The 20,207-nt window shown below is 47.4% G+C and overlaps 10 protein-coding genes across 10 annotated transcripts; 5 read left to right on the plus strand and 5 right to left on the minus strand.

The window, feature by feature from the left end:
• Positions 1–386: 386 nt before the first annotated feature.
• Positions 387–2,735, plus strand: BHQ10_006650 (uncharacterized protein; the record flags this gene model as incomplete). Its single annotated transcript, XM_040879260.1, has 3 exons — positions 387–476; positions 525–757; positions 2,414–2,735. The coding sequence occupies 3 exons, from the start codon at positions 387–389 to the stop codon at positions 2,733–2,735; spliced, it is 645 nt and encodes a 214-aa protein (XP_040735154.1).
• A 1,685-nt stretch (positions 2,736–4,420) lies between these two features.
• Positions 4,421–6,555, minus strand: BHQ10_006651 (uncharacterized protein; the record flags this gene model as incomplete). Its single annotated transcript, XM_040879261.1, has 5 exons — positions 4,421–4,813; positions 4,861–5,056; positions 5,106–5,782; positions 5,831–6,265; positions 6,388–6,555. The coding sequence occupies 5 exons, from the start codon at positions 6,553–6,555 to the stop codon at positions 4,421–4,423; spliced, it is 1,869 nt and encodes a 622-aa protein (XP_040735155.1).
• A 1,092-nt stretch (positions 6,556–7,647) lies between these two features.
• BHQ10_006652 (uncharacterized protein) lies at positions 7,648–8,125 on the plus strand (the record flags this gene model as incomplete). Its single annotated transcript, XM_040879262.1, has 4 exons — positions 7,648–7,800; positions 7,857–7,881; positions 7,942–7,951; positions 8,002–8,125. 4 exons carry the CDS (start codon positions 7,648–7,650, stop codon positions 8,123–8,125), a joined length of 312 nt encoding a protein of 103 aa, XP_040735156.1.
• Positions 8,126–8,691: 566 nt separating this feature from the next.
• On the plus strand, positions 8,692–11,328 carry BHQ10_006653 (uncharacterized protein; the record flags this gene model as incomplete). The annotated part of the gene is made up of 7 exons (XM_040879263.1): positions 8,692–10,073; positions 10,120–10,177; positions 10,227–10,303; positions 10,350–10,462; positions 10,512–10,897; positions 10,950–11,057; positions 11,116–11,328. The coding sequence occupies 7 exons, from the start codon at positions 8,692–8,694 to the stop codon at positions 11,326–11,328; spliced, it is 2,337 nt and encodes a 778-aa protein (XP_040735157.1).
• Positions 11,329–11,671: 343 nt separating this feature from the next.
• On the minus strand, positions 11,672–12,898 carry BHQ10_006654 (uncharacterized protein; the record flags this gene model as incomplete). Its single annotated transcript, XM_040879264.1, has 1 exon — positions 11,672–12,898. The coding sequence occupies one exon, from the start codon at positions 12,896–12,898 to the stop codon at positions 11,672–11,674; it is 1,227 nt and encodes a 408-aa protein (XP_040735158.1).
• A 637-nt stretch (positions 12,899–13,535) lies between these two features.
• Positions 13,536–14,902, plus strand: BHQ10_006655 (uncharacterized protein; the record flags this gene model as incomplete). Its single annotated transcript, XM_040879265.1, has 2 exons — positions 13,536–13,568; positions 13,616–14,902. The coding sequence occupies 2 exons, from the start codon at positions 13,536–13,538 to the stop codon at positions 14,900–14,902; spliced, it is 1,320 nt and encodes a 439-aa protein (XP_040735159.1).
• A 437-nt stretch (positions 14,903–15,339) lies between these two features.
• Positions 15,340–16,133, minus strand: BHQ10_006656 (uncharacterized protein; the record flags this gene model as incomplete). The annotated part of the gene is made up of 5 exons (XM_040879266.1): positions 15,340–15,501; positions 15,573–15,617; positions 15,674–15,734; positions 15,791–15,823; positions 15,883–16,133. 5 exons carry the CDS (start codon positions 16,131–16,133, stop codon positions 15,340–15,342), a joined length of 552 nt encoding a protein of 183 aa, XP_040735160.1.
• A 616-nt stretch (positions 16,134–16,749) lies between these two features.
• On the minus strand, positions 16,750–17,348 carry BHQ10_006657 (uncharacterized protein; the record flags this gene model as incomplete). The annotated part of the gene is made up of 3 exons (XM_040879267.1): positions 16,750–16,958; positions 17,055–17,064; positions 17,187–17,348. The coding sequence occupies 3 exons, from the start codon at positions 17,346–17,348 to the stop codon at positions 16,750–16,752; spliced, it is 381 nt and encodes a 126-aa protein (XP_040735161.1).
• A 1,220-nt stretch (positions 17,349–18,568) lies between these two features.
• On the plus strand, positions 18,569–19,417 carry BHQ10_006658 (uncharacterized protein; the record flags this gene model as incomplete). The annotated part of the gene is made up of 2 exons (XM_040879268.1): positions 18,569–19,314; positions 19,372–19,417. The coding sequence occupies 2 exons, from the start codon at positions 18,569–18,571 to the stop codon at positions 19,415–19,417; spliced, it is 792 nt and encodes a 263-aa protein (XP_040735162.1).
• Positions 19,418–19,932: 515 nt separating this feature from the next.
• Positions 19,933–20,157, minus strand: BHQ10_006659 (uncharacterized protein; the record flags this gene model as incomplete). The annotated part of the gene is made up of 1 exon (XM_040879269.1): positions 19,933–20,157. The coding sequence occupies one exon, from the start codon at positions 20,155–20,157 to the stop codon at positions 19,933–19,935; it is 225 nt and encodes a 74-aa protein (XP_040735163.1).
• Between the last annotated feature and the right edge of the window lie 50 nt (positions 20,158–20,207).

Raw genomic sequence — 20,207 nt, forward strand, 5'->3', positions numbered from 1 at the left:
TGTATCGAGTAGATCCAGATAGGGCAGTAATAGTATGCGATCTGGAATAATTAAATACAATAAAAGTAAGAGAGAATTAAAGAGATGGAATACTGTTCACCGCCACATGGCTTGGGCAGTGTACAAGGCGGTCAGGCGGGCAGCCATTAGTCATTCGGAGTCTGGCTGCTGGCTGAGCCTTGTCTGGCTGCCTACTCCACTTCCCCTCGCCATCATCCACTCCATCCATCGTCACTTCATCTATCTCCATCACTCTATTTCCATCTATCTTTCATCAACACCACCACCTACGTTACGTTATCCTCACATCTAGAAGCCTTATAATAGGTTTGTCTTCTCCATCTTACTCACACACTCGACTATCAGCGTTGACATCCACAGCAACCATGCGATCCAAGTTCAAAGACGAGCACCCCTTCGAGAAGCGCAAGGCCGAAGCCGAGCGAATCCGCCAGAAATACGCCGACCGTATCCCGGTACGTCTTCTTTCTTCCCATCGTATATATCTTTCTGACAAGTGCTAGGTCATCTGCGAAAAAGTTGAAAAATCCGACATCGCAACCATCGACAAGAAGAAATACCTTGTCCCCGCAGACCTCACCGTCGGCCAGTTCGTATACGTAATCCGCAAGCGCATCAAGCTGTCGCCCGAAAAGGCGATTTTTATCTTTGTCGATGAGGTGCTGCCGCCGACTGCGGCGTTGATGAGTAGTATTTACGAGGAGCACAAGGATGAGGATGGTTTCTTATACATTACGTACGTCTCTCTTGATTAAGTATGCCGCTTGATGGAAATGATGCTAATGATGAGTAGATACTCCGGCGAGAACACATTCGGAGACTGCTGAATAAGAAATCACGACAACAACTCTATGAACCTTGCTAGATGACGCGACGTGAATCTACCTCATAACTGAACGGAACGAACTGCTTTGCTTTTAGATGTGTTTGCAATATGTCTTATCCTTTTGCAGTCTGATGCGTCTTAGTTACTCGACTAGTACCTGACAATTTGAGTACTCGATGATATCAGACTGTGGGTCTCGTGCTGGCGTTTTACGGATTACATATTTGCTAGTCTGATACGAATTTTATTACTTGCTTTGTACGGACACTAGCTATCTAGACGCTACTCGAGACTGTTTTGTCAGAACACCCTTGCCGAGATAGACAGCGGACTTCGTACCGTCAGCAGTCCCGGTAGAACAAGACAGTCACCGAATAAAGTAGTTCGCTCATATTTTTACTTGTATTGCGTACTACAGTACAGCTAATATAACCACGGGAAGGCCTTCATTCGATATACAGGAGTTGTGAGGAGTGTTTTAACCATAAAGTCACGCCGCAAACTAAGTGATATCTTGCCCAGATGACTACTGAAATGGTCTAGTACACCCTCGAAACAACTGAAGATCATGTGTTGGATACACGAGGTTCCTGAAGTCTGGATGGGCGCGACAGAGCACGTGACTAGGGCTTCCATATGAAGCTATTCCCGTCCTCCATCCCCGGCTTACCACCGTCTTACTACCATCCCCCTCTTTGTCTTTGAAGCTTGCCACCTTGTTGGTGACACCTGAAAACCCCGTCCACAATTCATTGTCGTAGGCCTTGTTGCACATGATCATGTTTGTGTAACGGGGCTGCCCGGAGTACAAAACGTCGGGCGTACTCTATATGTATGACACGGTACGTGCAAACAATGGGCGTAACTATGTTTGATGACGATACAAACATCGGGCGCACTCCAGATACCCATATACATATCCCCATTTCCCTCCTCCCACTTCTCAATCTTTCTTCCTCTTTTCGACTGTCAACAACACTGCCCAGGGGGGGTGTTGGGCTGTCTGCTCCCAGCTAGACCGAAAAGTTGCGCGCATACTAAATGATTTAGTATACGAATTTGCTGGTGAGGGTGACCTTGGTATGATATTTGTCGGGATGTTGGACGAGATCTCCTAATATCCTTAGAACACATGTATATTATATGCTCTCAATCATTTTTTCATTCTGCCCTTTTCCTTAATTGGCAAATCATTCCACTCTTCAATCCCTCTTCGACTGCCTTTCGTTTACTCTTGGATTATCCTCCCTTTGCTCACAACGGTAAGTGCCATGTTTCCTTTTCTTCACGTCCGTGTTCTGCCTAGTTTGCTCTCATTGCTCTCGACGTTGGTGTGTGATTGAGTTGAGTTGAGTTGATCATGCTACTACCTGACTATTCGCCACATCCTATTTTTGGAATGGGTGCTTTGACGAGGTGATATGTCGTTGATTTGCGAGCCTCGTGTTGAGAACGAGATTTCGCATTGTATCAGCTTGTTCCTTTTGCATGTTGTTAATTTCTGATGCAAATCTACCGTCACCCTTCGTTTTGAGTGACGTATGGCACAAGCTAACGTGGTGCAAGTACAAATCAGTATCGGAAAGAGCTCGCAGCATGCTACCGTCGAGAGCTAGGGGGTGGTGGCTTTTTTACGGAAGAACGCGATTCTCCTGCGTTGAAAGAGTCGTCCACTGATGAATTTGCGACACTCCACAAGCTCTGCCAGTTCTCTTGCCCACCCGACATCAAATTTCCAATGGCCAACCTTGAGACACTCGGATACGTGAGTGATGAAGACGAGACAGAGGTCGCCAACGCCGGCTCCGCATATGAATCCCCAATAATGGAAGCAACATACCGAGTCTCGTATACACATCAAGAATACTCCGGATCTCGGCAGTATTGAATCTCACTTGGAATTACGAGATTGGTCCGCTTTTTGATGCGAACCATGATCTAGTGTGGTATGAAACAGCAAGCGAGGATATTCATGATGGATGCCGTGAGATTGTCTCAACACAATATACTAGCCAAGACACTAGATCGCTCTCAGATAGAAGCAATCAATCTTTCATTCATTCACCATTGATCAATTTATTCAAATGGTAGCTTAGTTAGCACTCGTCCAAAGCATATAGCCAGGGACCGCTCGACACCGTCAAGAACTAGCTCCCACACCATTGAAAGTCAGTCAACAATCTTGAAAGGCCATCGCTCAAGTGAAAATCAAATTGTAATGACAGGGACAGACTTGTCCGTCGAAATTTAAACCGACAGTCTACTAGAAGGTACCGCAGAGTATAAACGTGTCAAGGCCACCTCCACGATTACATTCCAGCCTGGTACCTGAACCGAACAGCCTGAAGCATCATGCCGTTGACATCTTCTATTCTGGGACAATTGCTGAATTACTATTGTCTAGGAAAGAACCCCAGCTGCTTCAGGCGTGAGGAATAGACCTCCAGTACACTTCGTAAAATTGATAGAACCTGCGAGAGCATCAATTGTATACATGGACGCCTTTCTGTGCTAGTAAATCGGTGAACCTGGCTATAAAGATTAGGAGGCCATTTCACATCTAAATCTGATACCTAAAGATTTTGATATATACGGGAGAGAACTCCCCACACGATTCGCGACACCGGCTACAGAAGGATCCCAACCCGAAGATCCAACGACGAAGAGGCTTCTATATGTTAACGTTATATCTATGGTCATTACAGTCAACAGCTTATAAAGTTGGCTACAATCAATTAAACTATACTGGGAAGTGTTAAGAAATTCATCCCCCCCCTTTTTTCTACTCAATAACCTTCAAGATATCAGGGAAAGTCGTGACCAACGCTGCAGTATTACTGACCTCATCAATCATCCGCCCAAGTAACAGTGCGGAAATCTTATCAAAGACGTCGTACACAGAGAAGCCGAATCTCTTGATTCGATGAGTCCTGCTTACAATTAATCGAAACAATGTGTCGGGCGCAGGTCCAATAATTTGCCCGATTACGAAAAGCTGTTGCTGATGTTATTGCTGGGAGTCTGTCAAGCCCGTTTTAGGGCTACTTGTTTTGTAACCCTAAAATAACCTCTCTCTACCCCCAAGAATGAACACTATTTCTCAAGTACACCACGCAAGATCGACAGAACGTGCGAGAATGGCCGCTCTTTGTGTCTCTATTTCCTATTGGTTTGTCTTGATATTTTACTTGACCCGAACATTGGTGTTTCATATATGTGGTATGCTTTGTCTAATAGATTACCATAGGTAGTTCATTTGTTTATGAGCACGACTGACTTATTAACAAAGCAACACTCCCGTAAATGTAGGAAGCCAGTAAATGAAACGCTATTGCAAAATGCTTCAGATGCGTTGTTCTAACCGTACCGGTTCTGTTTTGATGCTACCTTTCAACCAAAAAAAAAAGACAAAAGTCTCGGAGCTCCCTTTCAGCTATGTAGCGTCTTGTATGTAATACATTGTGAAGAATGAAATATGCAAATTTATCATGTAGATAGATCATATAGGCTCCGTCTTGACCCGGACTTTTGAGCCTGGTGAATCCGTGTCCTATATAAAATATTAGCATGTCTTTAAGCTCCAACTTGAACGACGGCAATCACCTCAGCCTTTCTCTTCCCTAACACAGAGTCCGGTGTACCTGTACGCACCGAAGGAGTCCCTGCACGAGCAGCAGGACCATCCTTGGTAACTTCCGCGTAACAACTAGCATGATAAACACGATTCCCTACTTTGAGTGCATCCTGCCAAATCCAGTCCTGCACGTCTTCTGACCACGTCGACTCAAACTTTTCCTGACAAATTGGACATGGTGCGTTTCGTAGCGTAACATCATTTGGGGCGCGGATCCATTGCTTTTGTGGTTGCTTCTTTGCGGCTTCTTCCTCGGCAGCGGTGCCACTGCCACCAGCTCCGGTCCCTGTTACACCGCTGTCGTCGTCGAATTCGCGTGATTTGATCCAGTCCTGTGATGTGTTAACGGCCATCTCTCAGTCGAAGTGAATAGACATACCCTTTCATCGACATACCAACTCCGATTCTGTCCTCGTTTGATGGAGTCCGTCATACGTTGGTTGGTTTTGAAATGCCAATCTAAATGTCGAGCCTTTTTCTGTTTGCCTTCTTCTGTATTAGTAAACCGTCGTCCACAAGTGCCGCAGCGGTTGCTTTTTGCATCGTAGAGACTATTTATCAGAACTGGGCGAGGACTATATACTGTTAGAATATCTATTACAGCCAAGAATCGAGTTTACTTACATTTTAATAGAAGCTGTGCTCATATGAACATTGATCGTTATGTCTGTCGCACTTTGCGGTGTAGAAACCGATGCTGGCGGAGTCTGTCCGGGAACAAGCAAAGGGAGACTAAAGGAAGTCCCCGTTGGAGGCGTTCCCGTGCTGGATACGGGAGGAAGAAGTCCCCGTGCTCTGAGTGAGGCAATGAGAGGATTGTCACCTACTGGGGTTGCGGTAGGCTGGGGAACAGCGGATGGTTGAACCTGGGGAACCATACCGCCAACAGCTGGCGGAGGAGTTGATTGCTGGCGGTTTGCTGTTGCCTGAATCAAACTGGCAAGCGTGTTCGGGTTTAGTAAAGCTGCTAGATTAGGCTGAGGTGTGGCTTGTGGGACTGGTTGAGTCGGCGGCGTCGATATATTCGGGATAGATAGATTTGGATGAGGAAATGGTTGAGCTGCTACAGGTTTCGGTGGAGCTAAAGCCGAGACTTGATCTCTGACAAGCTTGAGTTGGTCTGGAGAGAGTTGCTGACGTTGCAGAATTGCTTGAAGATCTAACAATGCTTTCAGACGCTGTTGAATCGAAACATCGAAAGGATTGGCAGCAAACTCTGCTCGTGCAGTGCCAATCAGGTTTTCTATATCACGATGAAGTGTCGCAAGGTCTACGTTTTGGCCCTGCTGAGGGGTATGTGACTATGGACAGATTAGCAATGCTTAGCCGACACATTTTACTAGACTCACCTCCGATCCATGTCCTTGCGGATGTCCTGCTTGGGAACCTGCTGGATATCTGTGCTGTACACCCTGTGGAGGAGTAGGGGTATGTGTCCAAGACGGAGGTGTTGCAGAATTCCGACCTCGGGCAAGCACATCTTGTGGTTGGTGTCGTTGCTGTTGTTGTAGTGCAGCAGTTCTGGCTTTTATTAGCGCATTCTCGATGCCGCGAGTAATATCCACCGGAAACACAGGTCGAGGGTCTAAAGAACCAGGAACAGGCTCCTTCCAAGTCTTGAGCATCTCATCCAACTTTCTTCGCGTTTGCTGGTCGACCAAAGTGTATGCGTTCATAAAGGTCTGGTAAAGATTCCGGCCCAAGAAGAGAGTGTAGGGTGTTCCTACATTCTTCACAACACTGTCGACTACGTACAGAGCAGGTAGTTTTTGAGATGGCGGTGTCTACCAAAAGCAATATTAGAGCTTTTCTTCAAGGCTGCGACTACGACGCACGTAACTCTTCAAAACATATATGCATATACAAACATGAAATCACGCGCTCGATCAGGAAGAGTAAGACCTACTGTTCGAATATGATTCTCCAAGACTCGTGATATTGCCATGGCGTGTTCTGTGTTCTCCTTAGCTATGACGGTCAAATTGCTGATCTGGAACTTGTCATTTGTCGTTAAATCTTCTAATGAGTTCTTGTAGTCCTCCGCGACTTCGTCGGAAGGGAGTCCCGACGACATGATGAGGATGATGGATGTACGAGGGTGAAGAGCGAAGTTAGTGTTAAGGACAGTTAGCAGCACTTTGCTGATGAACTCAGTTGTTTTTCTCTTTTGAAGCGAAGCTTCTATATTTTTTGCTCTCTCTGTGCCTCGTATTTTTTCTGGTCCTTTTTTCTTTTCTTTTGTTTTTCTTTATAGCATCAGATATTGTTTTGTTTTTCTTCTCTTACCACGACGTGGCTGGCTTGGAAAAAACGTATCAGGCCCCGGAGACCCCCAAAGTAAGAATTCTGATTCTCGTAAAGTGCAATATGTGATGACAGAAAAAGATGACGATAAACAGGCTCTTGTAGAATGCTTCCTTGCTAGCTAGCTAGCTACCTTCGCGAGACTGCGAAAAGAGGTCATGCGAAACGCCCAAACCCGATTGATAGGACAACCTGGAATCCGAATCCCACTGAAGCACTCTTAAGCCCACTGTCCGCCGCAAGATTCTTCTACCCGATTTTATCCAACAGGCCCACCGGAGTCCAAAGAAAAGGGACGTGTGTATGGAGAACGGTCGAGGTTAAGATATGGTTGAAAACGAAGATCAACGGCTGATGCACGCTAAAACGCAACGCTGAAGGATTAAATCGGATCTGAACAAGAGAGCATGAAATGTATATTTATTGAACGAGGAGGGGGAATATTGAAGGTTGGAGTGAGGTGTTGATCGAAGATGGCATGCAAGTGGACAATGTGGAGGAAAGGAAAGAGGTGAAGTCTTTCAAACAAACTTCGGCAAACAGGGCAAACAGGGCAAACATGAAAAGCAGTCGCGTGACATTGACACCTGAGGCACCAATCGGGCAGTCCTTCCGCAGTGACGCAACTAGCAGGCCAATTCCTCCATTTATTATCCATCATCAGATCACACTCCTCGTCCAAGATCAAATATAATACTCGTACAACGTTGCCAGAGACCTACACAGCCTAATCGACATACCATCTCTATCCCAACCTCAGTCAGCATCCTTACACCGATCTCCCGCTCCGCTCAGTGGCGCATCCATCCGAAGTATACCTGAAGTATACGATACTCGATATTTATCAATTTCAACCGCCACCATGAAGTTATTCCACCAATACCTTATTGTCCTCATCCTTGGACTTTTCCAGATTGTATTGGCAGTCCAGGTTCAAAAACCCATTGTCGTTTCTTACCCGGATAATACCCCAGATTCGGTATTGAATGAGGCAAAGAAGGCTATAACTGATGCTGTGAGCGACTTAATAACACGAATTCTGAAGGTATATACTGAACTGATTGTTTTTAGGGCGGCTGGATCACTCATGAATTCAGTAAGTTTTTTGATCCATCACCTTTCTTCATTTGAACGATACACTAATTACTACTTCTAGATCTGTTCAAGTAAATACTTCACTTCGTCAAACTTCGATTACTTACTAACATATGAACAGGGGCTTCGCCGCCAAAGCTTCTTCATCCGCTATCGAGACTATCCAAGCATCGTCCGCCAATTTCCTTCCGGTCATTGAGGAGGACAAGATTGTCACTGTTGACGGCGATTTCGGTTCAAAGTAAAGCCTCAACTCGAGGATCGCGATTTCGAATGCAAATGACACCAACGGTTGGAGAAAGCTACTGATGTCCGCAGACAAGCAGCGAATAGCTGCTCACTGAGTTAATGAGAACATGTCAGGAGGTATCAATAGGTTATGGCGGGCTAGTATTGTATTATATAGGTCTTGGATCGGCGTTTCTGGTGAAGGTCTGGTTAATTGGACGACGTTCGTTTGAATATGATAACTTGCATTATGCGCAAACTCCTAAATTTTGTCTTGTATAATTAGCCAACCTACAACGTTCAAAGTAATACAGTATCATACGAAACTATGGCGGGACACGCTCCGCCCAAGCGGAGACATCAGACGGAGTAACGCGCGGATCTGCAGGCGGCGCGACAAATGCTCCTGATGGACAACATGCTGACTCTACCTTGCGTATATACGACCATGATCTGAGCAACCTCCAGCTTACCAAAAATAGCAATGTTAATCTTCAGACAAAACCACTGGCAATAATAGMCCCTMCCCGCCGTTTACTCACTGTCGTACGGTCAGGGAGCCAGACCCGTGCATAAACACAAAATGGCCTCAGAACATAGCGTCGCTAAAGTCCTCCTCGAATGGATAAACAGCTTCTCCCTCGGCAAGACGATCAGAGATACCGAAGAACTGAGTGACGGTATTATCTTATGGGAAATTTTACAGGACATCGACCCTCAATATTTCCTCGACGAACTCCCTGAGCGCAACCCATCCGACCACTGGGTCACGAAATGGCAGAACCTCAAACACCTCCACAAACTCTTGACGGGGTACATTCGCAAACAATTCGATGATGAGATTCCTTCCGGGTTGGATCCGTCGCCTGACCTCAAGGCGATTTCCGAGTCGAATTCGCTAAAGGAGACGAATAAGTTGCTCAAATTACTCCTGATTGCGGTTATCAGCTCGCCCAACGCCGAGACGTACGTGACGACATTGCAGAAGTTGAGTACACCGACTCAGGAGGGGCTGAAGAACATTATTGAGGAGGCGCACAATTCACAACATGAGGATCTGTCGGCGGACGAGGACGATCGAGATGGCGCTGCGAAGCGTGACCTCGCAGTTGACCCGGAGCTACAATTTGAGGAGCGAGTAGGCAAGGTGCTGGCGGAAAATGATCGGCTGGCAACAGAGAAGAAAGAGATGGAGAAAGCATTGGAGGATTTGCATAATCGGTTAGCTCGTTTGCAGGAGAACAATGATACTCTACAGACCCGGCTTGCTTCAACTGAGGATCGACTAGTCACGCTCAAATCTGGCAAAGGAGACGCGGGGTTCAGTGCAAAGGCTCTGGAGAGCAGATCAAGGCAGCAAGAGGAGCTTATTGCTAACCAAGAAGCAAAGATATCGGCTGCTCAGGATGAAATCGATAGTCTCACGATGTCCCTAGAGTCTATGCGCGTCAAGACTCAAAGATTCCAAAAATTACAGGATGACTACGACGAGATGAAAACAGAGAGAGAACAGTTGGTCCGCAAAGCAAACGCGGCAGAAAAATACCGCCAGAAACTGCAAGCAAGCCAGGACTTTGAAAAGGAGAACCAAACACTCAAGAACCAGGTCAAGGACCTTCAGCAACAATTGAAAGATGCAGACTCAAACCAGAAGCGATCTTCGGAACGCGATGTGGAGCTTGAAGAGTATAGACGTGTGTTGCCACGCATCGAGCAGGATCGCCATGAGATTCAGAGTTTGAAGAAACAGTTGGAGTTCAATAATCATGCTTTGACCGAGCGTTTGCAGAGTGCGGAAGAACAACGGGATAGGGATGAGGCTTTGATTAGCGAATTGCGTGAGCGGATTCGGGAATTAGAGGGTTCGACTGATAGTCCTTCCTACACGCCTGGAAACGCATCTCCGAGATTGCAAAGTACTTTGCAGAAAGATCTCGACGACATTGGGGCAAGAGAGACACAGCTGTCAGTATATCTCCCATGAATCAGTACTATCGCTAATAGTCTGCAGGAAATCCGAGAACGAGGAATTGAAGAAGGAGGTGCACAAACTGAAGACCACCAACACGGTATGCATCATTCATATTATTGGAACATCTTGATTCTGACTATCCACAGCTCGGATCTAGTCTTGAATCGTACTCTGAAAATCTAGTCCTAACGGCACAACTTGCTCAAGCAAAGTCTACACAGAGGTACGTAACCCTTCCCCTGATTACGGATAAAGCTAAACTGTGGCAGTGACGAGTACTGGAAGCTTTACGACCAATATGCCGATATTCGTCAAAAGCTCGCTGATGCCGAAGACCTGATTGATAGCACCAAGAGACAGCTCGACGACGCCCGAGCAGAGTGTAAGTTCATTGTCTCTGCTTTATTGAACATTTTACTTATTTGGTACAGTACAACTCGTCAGCAAAGAGAAGCTCGACATGATTGCCGAAGTCAAAGACTCCAACTCAAGCGAGATCACCAAAGTCCGCGAAGATTGGGACGAACTTACCCGCAAAATTCACCATCTCGAAGCCGAAATCGACGCCTCCCAAGCTTTGGTCCGAGACATGGTCGTTGAACGCGACGAATTGCGTGCTATTCTCGACGAGAAACAGGTCGCAATGCGTGCCGAGGATGAAGAATTCATGAAGGAGATCGAGACATTGTTGGCTGAGTTTGCGACGAGAGCGAAGAATGAGAATCCGGATGCGCCTCAAAAATCGGGTATTGAGTTATTGAAGCATTTTGCAGAGGTTACGGAGAAGAGTGCGGAGACACTTGCTAGAAGGGCTGAGGTGTGTTATTTAACCCTATGTATGAGACAACGAGAGCTGACATGAGATGAAGTATATCGACCAGCAAGGCGATCTCATCAAATCACTGCAGGAGCAGATTAAACACATCGAGGACGCCAGGAGTGATCAAGACGATGAAAGCATCCCCAAACAACGCGAGGTATGCCTACTTCCCTATCGTAAAAAACGAATCAGCCACTAACATCTCCGAATCATAGATTGAACTCCAAGAAATAATCAACCGCCAATCCCGCGAATTGTCACTTGTCATGTCAGCATGGTACGACCTCCAAGGCCGTCTTCAACACAGCAACATCACAGTCGCACGATACCGCCATCCTGCTACATCAGGTACTGGGGGAGGCACAGAACCAAAGGGATGGCTTGCGAGACAGAGAAGTCTTGTCTCCGCAGCGAGTTCTGGTCGATGAACACGCAACCTGTAAAAAGGGGAGAAGGCTAGATGTAAGTGGTTCTCTCGATAGACATTTTTTAATAATCCTCATTCTTTTCTCATGTACCTACTTTTTCTTGTGTCATGTTTCTAGATTTTTCAAGCATACATTGGGGGTTTAATACCATTTAGTCTTTCGTTAGCATTTTCTTTTATTTTTTCGGTGGACATGATTCATATTTCTTTGTATTTTGAGCCATTGTATCTTTTCTAGATAGCAATCAACTGGTAGATATTGTACATGATCACCCCAACTTTTCTAATCCACAATATGTACATCCTATAAGAACAAATTATTACACCACCCTCTAAGGGAAGAATCAAGCCCACTGTCTAGGATGCTTCAAAACATCCAACATCTCCTTCTGCCTCGAAATCTCCTCCGTCTCCTCACCACCCTCTTCACCTTTGGCAACAGCAGCTGCATCCGTCCTCGTGCCAGATACAGGATCCATATAAGCCCAGCTCGCCGTTCGCGGCAAACTCATCAATATACTCTCAACCCTGGCATTGGGAGTCTTGAGCCCAAAACTCGTGCCGCGGTCATACACCAGATTGAACTCGACATATCGTCCACGGCGGAGTTGTTGCCATTGCTTCATTTCGGGGGTGTATGACATATCCTTTCGGCGTTCCAGGATGGGGACGTAGGAAGGCAAGAACGAGCCTAGAGAGTCACTCACGAACGAGAATAGAGTTTCTTGGGGATTTTGAGACGAGGACGATGAGCTCTGGAGGAAGTGTGCATCAAGGTCGTCGAAGAATATGCCGCCTACACCACGCGCTTCGCCGCGGTGCGGGATATAAAAGTATTTGTCGCACCAGGCCTTGAAACGGGGGTAGTACGTGCTATCATGACGGTCACAGGCATCCTTGATGGTCTGATGGAAATGCTTGCAATCCTCCGGGTAAAGGTACGAAGGTGTCAAATCCGTGCCACCGCCGAACCACCAATTCTTATCCCCATTGATAGGATCTTTCGGATCCGAGGTCTCGAAATACCGATAATTTAAATGCACAGTTGGCGCATTGGGGTTGTGCGGGTGCAACACGAGCGATAGCCCGGCTGCGAAGAAAGTGAGTTTATCCACATCTGCGCCGACAAAGGACTTATGGTCTGCGCGCATTCTCTCGATGGCGGGCCGCGGCAGTTCGCCGTAAACGATGGAGATGTTGACGCCGGCCTTTTCGAAGACGTTGCCATCTTGAAGGACGCAAGATATGCCGCCGCCGCCGTTGGGGCGAGTCCATTCATCGGCTTGGAAGGCCTTGCCGTCAATTCGACTTAATTCGTCGGTGATTTTCTTTTGGTGCTCTTTGATCAGTTTCTCCATTCGCAGGCGCATGGGGGAGTCTTCCGTGATGGGCGCTTTTTCTTTGAGAGCTTTGTCTATTTCGGCGATTGAGGGGGCTTCTGTTTCGGCGGCATTCTCAGTGGCCTGTGAAGTATTAGCTGTTTGTTCATATTCGTTCGATATTCGAGGTGTCAAACCATTGAATAAATGAGTGCGCCGATGAAGGGGATTCCAATTGATAGACGCAGCCATGGTCGCCAAATAATAAATTGGTCCTTGGACTCTTTTTTCGAACTGTAAAACCTCGCAGTACGAGACCGGGGCAGACGAGAAGCTATTTGCGCCGGCCGTGAAATGCTATTCCGAGGAATAGCTCTGCTTAATGGCGTATAGAGGCGACAGGACGCCATTGTGCTGTGAGATGGAATTGGCTCGACGTAATCGCGGCGAGAAGTAGGTAATAATTCCGAGACTCTGAAAGAAAGACGCAAGACTTATAGCTGAGGAATTTGCCTCGATATTGAAAAATGTCAGCTGGTGATACTCCAGGTCAGACCATATCGGAATTAGTTCGCCCATCTTACTTAGGTACGTAATCATCGTGTTTGCTCTGTTTGCACTGTATGGCCTTACAGAACAGAAGCCTCGAACACGACGGAATTAATTATAATTTATATGTCAATTCGATTTTTGTAATTCATGATATAATGCTCTCAATTGGAGAATAATGGCAGCCTTGTAGCAAGTATTTGTAGCCTAGTACAAATAATCCTGGCACTCCCCGCAGACTTTCTTATCGTAGCTTCCCACTGGATGTTTACACTCTTTCCAACTCTAAGAAACAACACGATACTGAGACGGCATTCAATTTGACCGCCAAATCTTCAAAATGATGTCCGTTCCTCTCGTTGCGCCTCGCGATGTAAGTCTTCTATCCCCACGCGCAGAACCATACACTAACAATAAAAGTCACACGAGCTCTGGTTCGGATCCTCTCGCCCACGATATAGAGGCAGCACGAATGGCTCCTCAGAACCATCCGCACCTCGACGACACCAACTACATAACGGCAATGGTAACCTGCTCACGAATGTACCGACATCAACCCGCGCCCTCTTTTCTTCCACCACCCCATCCAACAGTCTCGCCATGCTACAACTCGAAGAACGCGCGCTAAGACTCCGAAAAGAGAACATTGCCTCCTTTGGAGCTGCATGGATCAAACCGGCCGGTATACCCAAGACGATGCAGGGGATGAGAGAGGAAGAAGCGGAGCGCGAGGAAGGGTTGGCAGCGGCTCAGCAGGAGCTGAATGTTGCTGCTATGGTAGCTGCGGCTCAGGCTGGAGGGGTTGCGGGTGCTGATGCATTTGGAGGGGAGACGATGCTACAACAGCAGCAGGATATGATGGTGGGAGGAGATAATGCTGGTGTTGCCGGGGAAGGGGATGGAATTGGAGCGGATGAACTTGAACGGGATCTCGATGATGATATTCCTGAAGCTGAGGATGGGTTTGCGGATTCCGATGAAGAGGGCCTCGTCGAGGAAGGGGAAGAAGCATATGAAGAAGAGCTTATGGATCGAAATCTGGACGATGATATACCTGACGGATACCCGGATGAAGATGACGATGACGACGATGAAGAAGAGGAAGATTACGGCGATGACGACGAAATTGCCGGTGGAGATGAAATTCCGGTCCGCGATCTGGACGATGATATACCTGAAGCAAATGACCTCGAAGACGAAGACATGGACGACGACATCCCAGAAGCCGAGGAATGGCAACACACCGACTCGGAGCTAGAAGACGACGATGACTCTGACATGGATGGAGACCATACCAACACACATGATCCGTTTGCGCAGTATAATAGCCCAGCTGACGGGGCGGTTTCGACTAACACCCAAACACCGGCAAGTACGAATACTGCACGACGCGGGTCACGGCGTAGTAGTACTCGTCTGCCGCCACCACCACAAGCAGAAATGCGTCGAACTCGAGAAACAGAAGCACAGCGACGGTTTCTGCAGCGTTGGAGCGGGGTTGGGGCCGAGTCCGACTCGGATAATGAAACACTACCCTCGCCTATGATGGGAGTTGACAACGAAGACGAAGATGATGATTTGCGAGCTTCGATCACGAGTGCCAGCTATGCTCGGGGTCAAGCTGCGCGAAATGCGCGAATGAGGCAGGCACAGAGTAGATTTGGGCGGTTTATGAGACGGGGGGGACCTAGGGATAGTCTTGACTAATTTACTACTTTGTCTGGCCTTTTGGCTGGAACTTGCAGATTTGGACGTATAGATACCCCCGGTGCTAAATTATATTAGTTACCTACGCGACACCAGCACTTGATTATTCGCAAGGATCTTGTGTGTAGTCATTATACCGCCTAATTGCATAGCTGTATTATCAGATCCTGGATGTTCAGCTCCGTGCCGCGCCCGAGTATAAGCAGCGGGCACGGCCGGTCACTGAAGTCTTGTCTCCTGAATTGTAGGTGGAATATAAAGGTCTCATTCTCTTGGCACCTGTATATACAAGCGAGCCCTAAATGACATAACGCCAACCCATGCAATAGCCATGCTTGCTATATACTATCCTCCCCATCTCAATCCAAGCATTAATAATAATGTAAGAAAAAAGCAATCAAAGCGAAAGCAGGTGAAATCTTCATGGTGACAATTACTCAAAACAGCCAGACATAAGAAAACAACAAAAACACAGCTAGGAAAAACCCAACCCAGACTTTCCAGCCAACGCCCGTCCGTTCGGCCATGCGCAGCATACGGTTCATTGTTCCGCGGAGACGGACGCGGGTGCTATCGAAGGCTTCGTTCATGGTATCTGCCTATTCATGGAGCGGTCTTGTTAGATGCAGTCCTTGTGATGTGACGATGGATAGGGTTGAGGGATAGATACCAGGTTGGATGAAGAGCGGATTTCGTCGCCAATTGCGACTGTAAGCTATCGTACATGTTAGCTTGGAGCTGATCTTTAGGGTTGAGGAAGTGTGAGTGTACCTCTTTGAGGGCCTTGACCTTGGCCGTGATTCCTTCGACTTCATTATCGTTTTGAGATTCTCTGAAAGGAAACAATCAGCTCACCTTCTCTCTATGCGTCAGAAAGAAGAAACGTACAATTCCGATAACACCGCATCCGAATAATGACCCCTTTCATCAACGCCAACAATCAGCTCTACACCTCAACCAACAACACACAAAAAACAAACCTCGAGTTCGGCGTCGCAGCCCTGTAGCCATGCTGCTGCCCCTGTCCTCCGGGATATAATCCACCGCCCCCGTTCGGGTATCCATTACTCACAGCACCGGGATATGCGTTTGCGTAGGTCGAAGAAGTAGCATTTGTGGCAGGKGAACGGCTGGKAGGCCGAGAGCCTCTGTCGCCGCTGTAGGAGTCGAAGAGGGAGGAAGAGGAGCGCGGGTCTCGTTGGTGGAGGTTTGAGTGGGAGAAGCTGTTCATCGTTAATACAGTGATAAAGGGAGAGGAGGGAGAATGGTTGGTACCGTGACGCCATGATATAGATATCAGGCTCGTAGCCTTGGTAGGCTCGGATTTTCTCAGATCAGTATCAGTATTATCGCCCTGTGGACATGGTGGTGAGAATCTCGAATGAGATGACTAGGTGCCTTGACTGGTGATGTTGTGAACTTGTCCGGAGATGATTTGCGGCGAGTCCAAGGTACCTGCGCTTGGCGTGTTTTTGGTTAGATGCGGAGATAAGCTTATCCTTGACAGAGCAACTTCCTTTGCTTTACCTGTTTACACTTAATATTCTTTACGATGGGTATGAATCAAATTAGTTGGATAAGAGATTCATATAGAATGATCTTGTTTTGATTGTTGTTTTGGTTTTTTGATCATAGCACTGCGATGTGTAATCCCTACTAACCGTTATCTGCTCTGGGCAATAACGCGACTCCTCCGTTCCCAAGGATATCTCCATCGCATTTTCCGTTACATCGTCCCGTGTTCGCATACTCGGAATAAATGATACATCGATTCAAAAACCCTCAGAGCAGTCGTATTCAATGCCCATCTTACAACAAGAAGCAGCGCGTAGTCGCGATGATATCGTCTACTCCTGCATGTGATCGCCATCGTGGTCCTCGCCGTGGAAATCCTCATCATCGTCATCTTCGTCGTCCATTGGGTCGTCGCCTTCAGCCTTGGCTTTCTCGGCGGCTTCGGCGAAGTCGATACGCTTGCCGCGTGTGCGACGACCGCCTTCGATGATATTTTCGGCGGAGATGGGTTCGAGGTTGTCGCCTTCTTCTTCGTCGTCATCTAGATTTTTGCAAGTTAGTTAATTTGATTGCGCGTATTGTTTATTTGTTGATGACATTGCTGGGCTGATGGGTCATTCATCACGAGAGATTGTACCTTCGGCGCCCTGTAAGAGAAAATAAATTGTCAGTCAAAGCTTATAACAGATGACTGACTGACAGTCATGGTCATGGATGGTCGCGTTTATCCAAATAACTGCAACAACATGTATCTGCTGCGGGGTCATACCAATTCTTCTTCCTCCTCCTCGGAGCTCTCGTCGTCTTCTTCCTCGCCCATGTTCACGTCATCGTAGGCATCAACAGCCTTGCCTTTTCCCTTTCCGTAAGCAGCTGCGTCGGGGGCATTGGCAGCAGGGTCGCTGTAGTCGGTCACAGAGTGGTCACCCATTTTGATGTGATTAAATGGAGCGGGGTATAGCTTGTCGCGAGTTTATTTGTTTTTAATAAGGAGGATTAATGAAGAATGATTGTTAAAAGAACGATGAGAGAGAGGGCATCGAGTTGGGAGAGTGAAGAAAGAGAAGAAACGAAAATGAAGTAGTAAACGCGATGTTCAGTCGCGAAGGTGATCAAGCGAGCAAGGGACAGTATAGCGTCTGCGGCTGCTGATTGGGCAAGAGCGTCAACACGCTAAAAGTAGGTTTATTGACCGCCTGCCTTGCAAACAAGGTCATTGTAGTTTACTTTACTGTGTAGTTCTTTAATTTTGCTGTGTTGGTTTTGAAGGCTTGATGCAAGGAGTGCCATAGTGCATGCACTCCTCTGAGCATGCTTTGAGCCTTCTGGCAGGTTGTTTACATTGTCGTACAATAATACTACGGACGATATCGAGTACTATGTATATAGGTGAATATCGGATGTCTTCGCCTGATAAGCACACTCAATCAATCATCATGTAAAAGATAATTGCAAGCACAGCCTGTCAGCAATGAGTAAGTATGCCATCAGAACTCGTATCGTCGTAATGCATACAAACTAATCATGCCGCGGTCTCAGGGTTGCATGTTTGCAACCCTAGATTGATGCCTCAGGCTACCGAAATCGTCATGGTTACGGGCAGTGGCAGATGCCCCGCCTAAACACCGCCTTAGCAATCAGGCCACCCACAGCAGAATTTTCTTCTTTCTGGTACGTCATATAAGGCAGCCCCACCTCCGCCCTCAAAACATCATGACATTTGCGGACAATCGCTGGACAAGCGACACAAAGACTCTAAGAAAATCAGTCAAAGAATAATTATGATGATATTATGTGTCTTAAGATAAAGAGGCAAAGAAGCCTCTGGATCCATCGGCCCAGCCAATGGACGGCCGGCGTCCAGACAGCTCTGGCACACAGTGGAAGGACCCAGCCGGCCGTGGAATCGTAAGGAAGTCACTAGAATCTAGCTCCTAGAAGCTTCGACTCACCGCCCACGCCTATATGTATCACGCCCTCCAGCTGCTCTTGCCTTTCCCTCAATTCTTCTCTCACTCACACACACATTTTTCCAAAGCTTAATTTACTCACACTTCCTCGAGTGAATTTTCTGTACACTATCATCAACATCTTCCACTTCATTTTCCTTTTCCTGTGATACCCCCTCTCCTACATACACACACATTCACCATGGCCCCCGCTATCGGTATCGATTTGGGAACCACCTACTCCTGCGTGGGTGTCTTCCGCGATGACCGTATCGAAATCATTGCCAACGACCAGGGTAACCGAACCACCCCCTCGTTCGTTGCCTTCACCGACTCTGAGCGTCTCATTGGTGATGCCGCCAAGAATCAGGTCGCCATGAACCCTCACAACACAGTCTTCGACGCCAAGCGTTTGATCGGCCGCAAGTTCTCCGACCCTGAGGTGCAGGCTGATGCCAAGCACTTCCCCTTCAAGATCGTTGACAAGGCCACCAAGCCCGTCATCGAGGTTGAGTTCAAGGGCGAGGTCAAGCAGTTCACACCTGAGGAAATCTCCTCCATGGTCTTGATCAAGATGCGTGAGACTGCCGAGTCTTACCTCGGTGGTACCGTCAACAATGCCGTCATCACTGTCCCCGCCTACTTCAACGACTCCCAGCGTCAGGCCACCAAGGATGCTGGTCTCATTGCCGGTTTGAACGTCCTCCGTATCATCAACGAGCCTACTGCTGCTGCCATTGCCTACGGTCTCGACAAGAAGGCTGAGGGTGAGCGCAACGTCCTCATCTTTGATCTCGGTGGTGGTACCTTCGATGTGTCTCTCCTTACCATCGAGGAGGGTATCTTCGAGGTCAAGGCCACCGCCGGTGACACTCACTTGGGTGGTGAGGACTTCGATTCTCGTCTCGTTAACCATTTCGTCCAAGAGTTCAAAAGGAAACATAAACGGTCAGTAACTCCTCCATTTTATTCATTGAGTTGATTTGAAACTAACAATTTTTACAGAGGTAGGCAAAATTCCATTATTTCAAGCCCAATTGTTGTCCGTTGACTTCCAGCATCGTTCCCTTCCGCACCACGTGATACCCCTCCATTTTTTCCTTCCACCCACCATTTTTTAGCATTTGATTTTCTTATGATACCCCCTCATGTTCGTCCTTTGTCTTTCTACTTCTGTGTGCTCTGTCCGACCGAGTTACGTCGTGACATTTACTATCTGGCTCTCCAAATGTTCTCACTTCCGTCTCGCTCGTCCACAACTGGACTTGTCTTCGCTCGTCACTTTTTCCAGTGATTTGCAGCGTCTGTCAGCTCTGTCCGACTGGATGACGTCGTGACGTTTACTACCTGGCTTTTCGTGTTCTCGTCTCTTCCTCCGATTCACCTATGTCTGCTCTTAGTTCACGATGGACTTGCTCTTCTATTTGGCTACATTGTGTTTCGACGTCTCTTGTGACGATGCTCTTTTTTTGTGACTGGACGTCATCCTTGATTCGTTGCTAGTGTCATCCTATTGGACATATTGCATGTATCTCGTGATTTTCGCTGCTTGTGGACTATTTCCGTCTATAAGTTGTGGTACTGCACGATGTCGTCACTCGCTACATCCGCATCCATCGCTCCTTCCTCTTCTGTCGCTCCTTCCTCATGGTATCCTTCGTCTGGGGTCACACCTTCCTCGAGTGAACGAGAGTGCATGAACACTACTATGGAGGGACTCGTGGTATCTTGGATCTTGTCATCCATCTTGTCCATCCTGTCCATCTTGTCCATCTCGTCCATCTCGTCCATCTCGTTTCTGTATATCCCGGAAGTCGTCCGTGTCCATCGTGTCTCCTTCG

This window comes from Talaromyces amestolkiae, assembly GCF_001896365.1.
Source record: "Talaromyces amestolkiae strain CIB chromosome Unknown scaffold12.1, whole genome shotgun sequence".
In the NCBI taxonomy this organism is placed as follows: Eukaryota; Fungi; Ascomycota; class Eurotiomycetes; order Eurotiales; family Trichocomaceae; genus Talaromyces; species Talaromyces amestolkiae.